The sequence below is a fragment of the Musa acuminata genome, chromosome BXJ2-10, assembly GCF_036884655.1.
Source record: "Musa acuminata AAA Group cultivar baxijiao chromosome BXJ2-10, Cavendish_Baxijiao_AAA, whole genome shotgun sequence".
NCBI classification, from domain to species: Eukaryota; Viridiplantae; Streptophyta; class Magnoliopsida; order Zingiberales; family Musaceae; genus Musa; species Musa acuminata.
Window position 1 is genome coordinate 37,081,738 of NC_088347.1, and position 4,789 is coordinate 37,086,526.

At 50.4% G+C, this 4,789-nt stretch overlaps 1 protein-coding gene across 1 annotated transcript; it reads right to left on the reverse strand.

Annotated features, from left to right (window-relative positions):
- Nucleotides 1-1,460, reverse strand: LOC103969623 (zinc-finger homeodomain protein 2-like). Its single transcript, XM_009383208.3, has one exon. The coding sequence runs from the start codon at nt 1,185-1,187 to the stop codon at nt 342-344; it is 846 nt and encodes a 281-aa protein (XP_009381483.1). The 5' UTR covers nt 1,188-1,460; the 3' UTR covers nt 1-341.
- Nucleotides 1,461-4,789: the final 3,329 nt, after the last annotated feature.

Genomic DNA, 4,789 nt, shown 5'->3' on the forward strand with positions numbered 1-4,789 from the left:
TTAAGATTCAATGAGCCTTGCCATTAGGGAAATCATCCTTACGATCACACGGTCCCACCCATCTCTCCGGTGTTGACAACCCACACTGCACTACATCACCAACAAGGTAACGAGCAATGGCGCACTGTCCTCCATCATTAAGATCACGTAAGAGCGACCCACCCATCATCAATCAACCATCACAAGCCTCCGTTGAAATCCAACACCAGAACAAGAAGAAGAAATGGAGATGCAAACAGCTAAAAGGATCAAGGGGATCAAAACAACACCACCTACCTAGCAGACCAAAGGACTAAAGGAAAGAAGAAGAAACCTTCCTTAATCGGGAGGAGGAGGAAGATTTAGGGTTTCTTACCGAGGGTGTTCTTGTTGTTGTGCATCCACACCTTGAGGACGTGCCGCTTGATGCACGTCTCCTCGCAGAACTGCTGCACCGCAGCCTCGTCGTGCTTCTGAATCCGCCACCCCAGCCGCTCCGCGAAGGCCAGCATCTTGTCCTTCTGCTCCTGCGTAAACTTGGTCCGAAATCTCTTCCTCGCCCCCGACCCCGACGCCGCCATGCCTCCTCCGCTGGCACCGCCGCCCATCGTGGGGTTCGACATGTCCTCCTGCTCCTCCCTGCTCTGCGCTCCTCCGCCCGACGTCGACGGCAAAGCCAAAGGCGCTGCCCTGTGCTGCTGCCCCGCGAATGCCGCCGCCGCATAGTGGTGGTGGTGGAGGAACTCGGCCGTCGTCCGGTAGTAGGGCGAGAACTGGGAGTGGTACCCTGAGATCTCCATTGCACCACCACCCCAGGAGGCCCCTCCTCCCCCCGCGCCACCTTCCTCGGGGTCCTTCCGGTGGAAGTTGCGGTGGCAGCCGCAGGCGGCGCAACGGAGCGCGTCGAGGCTCCCTTCCGCCCCGGCCGCCATGAACTCTCCGCAACCGTCCACCGCGTGCCCCCCGATCCCCACCGCGTGGTTCTTCAAGCACTCCCTATACCTCCCTCTTCCACCTCCCCCACCGTATGCTTTACGATGGCCTGAACCCCCCACCGCCATCGTTCCCGCTGATTCCCCTCCTCCGCCCATCTTCGCTCCACCACCTCCTCCTCCTCCTCGACCTGAATTCTCCATGGGAGTGTCGTAACTAGAACCCATAGGCAAATCCATCTCCTCCTCCCCCTCATCATGGTCGTCGAAATCCATGCCCACCGGCTCTCCCCCGTCAGATCTCCGGATCGGCTCCTCCGCCGATTCCTCTCCCCCTCTCTCCTTCTCTCTTCAGCTCAAGCTCAGGTGTAGAAGAGGACAAGAGCGAAGAGTGTGGACGCCAACAATTCTAAAAACCGTCCTCTACTATAGCTTTGCGATGATTCTCTCTCCCTCTCTCTCGCTTTTCCTCGACAAGCTGACTTCTCGCCATGGAGTGAAGTGCCACTCGCTCCCTTGCTTCCGATGCCTGCCGGCCAAATCCACCGGCCGGTCCCGGTGGCTTAAGCCCAGCCCTAAGCAACCTCTCCCCACCTACTTAAACGCACCCCTCCCCACTCATCCGTGCGACTGCTTAGATTTTTACTGTGTTACTCTCACCCGTGGATGCACTGCACATGCGTCACGTCAACATGAAGTAACGCCCCATGATACGAATCACAAGCAGAACCAAGATATAACTCAATATTATACTCGAGAATGACAATGCGCCGGAACAAAGAATCTAAGGTTAAGGTTCTTAGAATAGCTTCGTTCCATCGGTTGACCAACGAAGCTTTGGTTGACTGGTGCTAGGAAGTTGACCGACAATAATCAACTACATCATGGTTGATTATGCAATAATAATAATTCTAATACAATGGCATCAAGTAACTTAGTGCTAACCAATCGATGAGATAACGTTGGAAGAATGTGTGTGGAATGAGGAGTCCAAAGACTTGTATTAGCTGAAACCTTATCTTAGTCACCACACTCCGATCCGATCTGGTCCTTCTCTTCACGCAGCAAGAGCCTCGTTGCTCATCTCAACCTATGGGAACATGCAAATTTAAGTACTCTTCTCTATTCCTCATGTACAAATCTTATAAATAGAACACTGTTGAGGTCAGAGGTGTTGCTGTTTAGCTTGGAAGAAAATGTACGCGCCTCTGACCAGTCTTCCACGTCCCTTTTGAAGTAGAAAACCCTAACGTTTTGTGGTGATGATAGAGAGGAAGGGGGAGTCGCACTTATTGGAACTTGGTGGAAGTGGGAATGGCCAAAGACAGTGCGTAGGATAGATTCCAAGTAAAAACACGTCATGTAAGTAAACGTTTCACCTGATAGTATATATTTAATAAAGGAAGATAAGCCTGGCTTGTATCAGCTGTCTGTCTCGCATCAAACATCTACCACGCTTCTCAGATAACGTGTCCGATGGTGATGAAAGTACAGGCTGAGCGGAAAGAGATGACCACCGTTGTGGCTGGCTGTTTGTTCGTGGAAGAAAAGCTGGTTGGTGTTCCGGGCACAGGGGAGGTGAAGGTATGGCGTGGGGAAAGGAACGGTTCATGTCATGCGAGAAGGGCCAGGCCATCAGGGGTTGAACTGACGCCATGCTCTGACGCCGTACGTCAGGCCTGTCAGCTGGCAGGAGACCACCGACGGGGGTGTGAATGCATGAGAGAGAGAGAGAGAGAGAGTTTGACAAGCAATGAATGATGCTTCGAAATGTAGCAAGAAGAACGGCGACAGGGGAGCACACGACACTGTATCGACTCAGTGTCGCAGTGAGGCACTGTAGCAGGAGCAGCTGCTGGAAGAGGAGGTGATGTTTCATGTTTCACGCACCGTCTTCTGCTGATCTCGCAAGAAGCGCAACCACGGGAGGACCAGTCAAGTACCACCCAACAACGGTGCCCCGTGGTAACACGGAAACCGGTTTCGGAACTGTTCCAAGAGAAAGAAGGCACATGAGAGAGAGAGAGAGAGAGAGAGAGAGAGAGAAAGGATAATGGATGTGGACATGACGATAAAAGATTGGTCTGACCGAGATTTCCATTTCTATGCTTCGCAGGCTTTTCCCACTTTCGCTTTACCTCTTTTTTTCTCGCTCCTACACATGCTCTTTTGAGATGAGATGGATTTCATATTCCTCCATCTTCCCAACTAGGCATCACCACCAATCAACTCGAACGCATGGTTCCTTGCTATACTCTACGCTTAAGATTCGAACTGTCATATCATATTTTAATCGAGTCAACCTTACATCCCATGTTAAATCAAAGCATGGAAACTAAACAAAGGGATAGACAAGGGAATGCTAGTGATGTAGCGGACATTATGCAGTATGTATGTAATAGTTGTTGCTTCGATGATTCCCGCAGAGTGTTCACAGAAGGCAGGGAATCACAAGTGCCGAAACGTCTGTGCAGCGCTCATTCCTCATCCCAGCTTCTCCCTCCTCTTGCACCGTCACCCGTTTGTCTCATTTCTCCCACACACATACACACGCAACCAGCGGACACCTCACACACGGATGCCCCCTGTTCCAACACCTCCATACGAAACAAAAGAACGAGAGGGCACGGACAACAAAAAGTGGATCCCTTTGAGCAGTGCTGGAGGAGAAGGAATGGACCATGTCACCTTAGGTGTGGGGTGCGCGTTCTTTGGGATCATGATTGGTCACTTTCAAGTTTGGCTTGCTCGACATGTTATCCCTCCTTTTCCCCGTCCGAACACAGATGTCCCCGCTTCCCCTCACGCCAAGCTACACAAAGAAGATAACATCTGCGAGCTGCGGGCGAGAACACCGGGATGTGTTGTGTTGGAAACCGAGTGGATGGATGCAACGTCGCTGATCGAGGCGCTACCACAACATGCCAACACAATAATACTTGATTAAGACAATTCGTGGGAGATGCTCCAAAGCGGAGCCTGCGTTGATCTAAGTCTCCAAACTTACTCATGCCTAGTTTTGACTGTTTCGCATGTGAGTGCGAACAGTGGCAGTAACTCGAGAACCTTTACAGAGCTGTGCAGGTTAGCAGTAGGATCAGCTACAGAGCTGACTCTACGTCACTGGATCGTGAGAACCTTAACACTGGCCACGTACTGTGGAGGTACCGGGTTGGGTATGCTGCAGTCTCGGAGTCCGTCTTCTCCGTCGGATCTTAGGTGGAGCTCGATATATCGTGGTGGGTGGGCGAACATCGTTCAACATGTGGGGGCAGTGATGCACGTAGGGGAAGACATGGATGCATGTATGTGGCTTTGACCCTCTCGTATCGCATGGTTTTACGGGGGGTCATCAAGGGACGTGCGCGTTCTGCATGTGTTGGCTGTTTCCCTCTGTTTGCAAGTGAGGCCAGATTAATGATGCATATAGATTACGAAATATTATATCGTATCATCATCCTGAATGCATGAGAGTGGAAGTAGAGAGAGGGATTTCTGGTTTTAAATAGTAATAGCGGGGAGGGGTGATAGCTGGAAGAGAAATTGAAAAAAATGATGGGAAAATGGGATTTGAGAAGGAATAGGTGACGAAGAAGTGGTAAAAGGATTTAAAAGTGATTATATCAATGATACTTCAAAAGATAGGAGTGAAGAAATATTGTTTTGGCAAGGAAGGCATTAATTCCAATGATAACATTGAATTAATCATATCTTTGTCAAATATATATATAGTTGGTAGTAAGGTTACATATAGATAGATGGATTATGATATGATGAGGGTAATAATAACGATGGGACGTAAACTGACGTCGCCTGCTCTTGGGTGACGTCTCCTGTGTCACGTGAATCGAGGAGACACATGGGTCATCTGTCTCGAC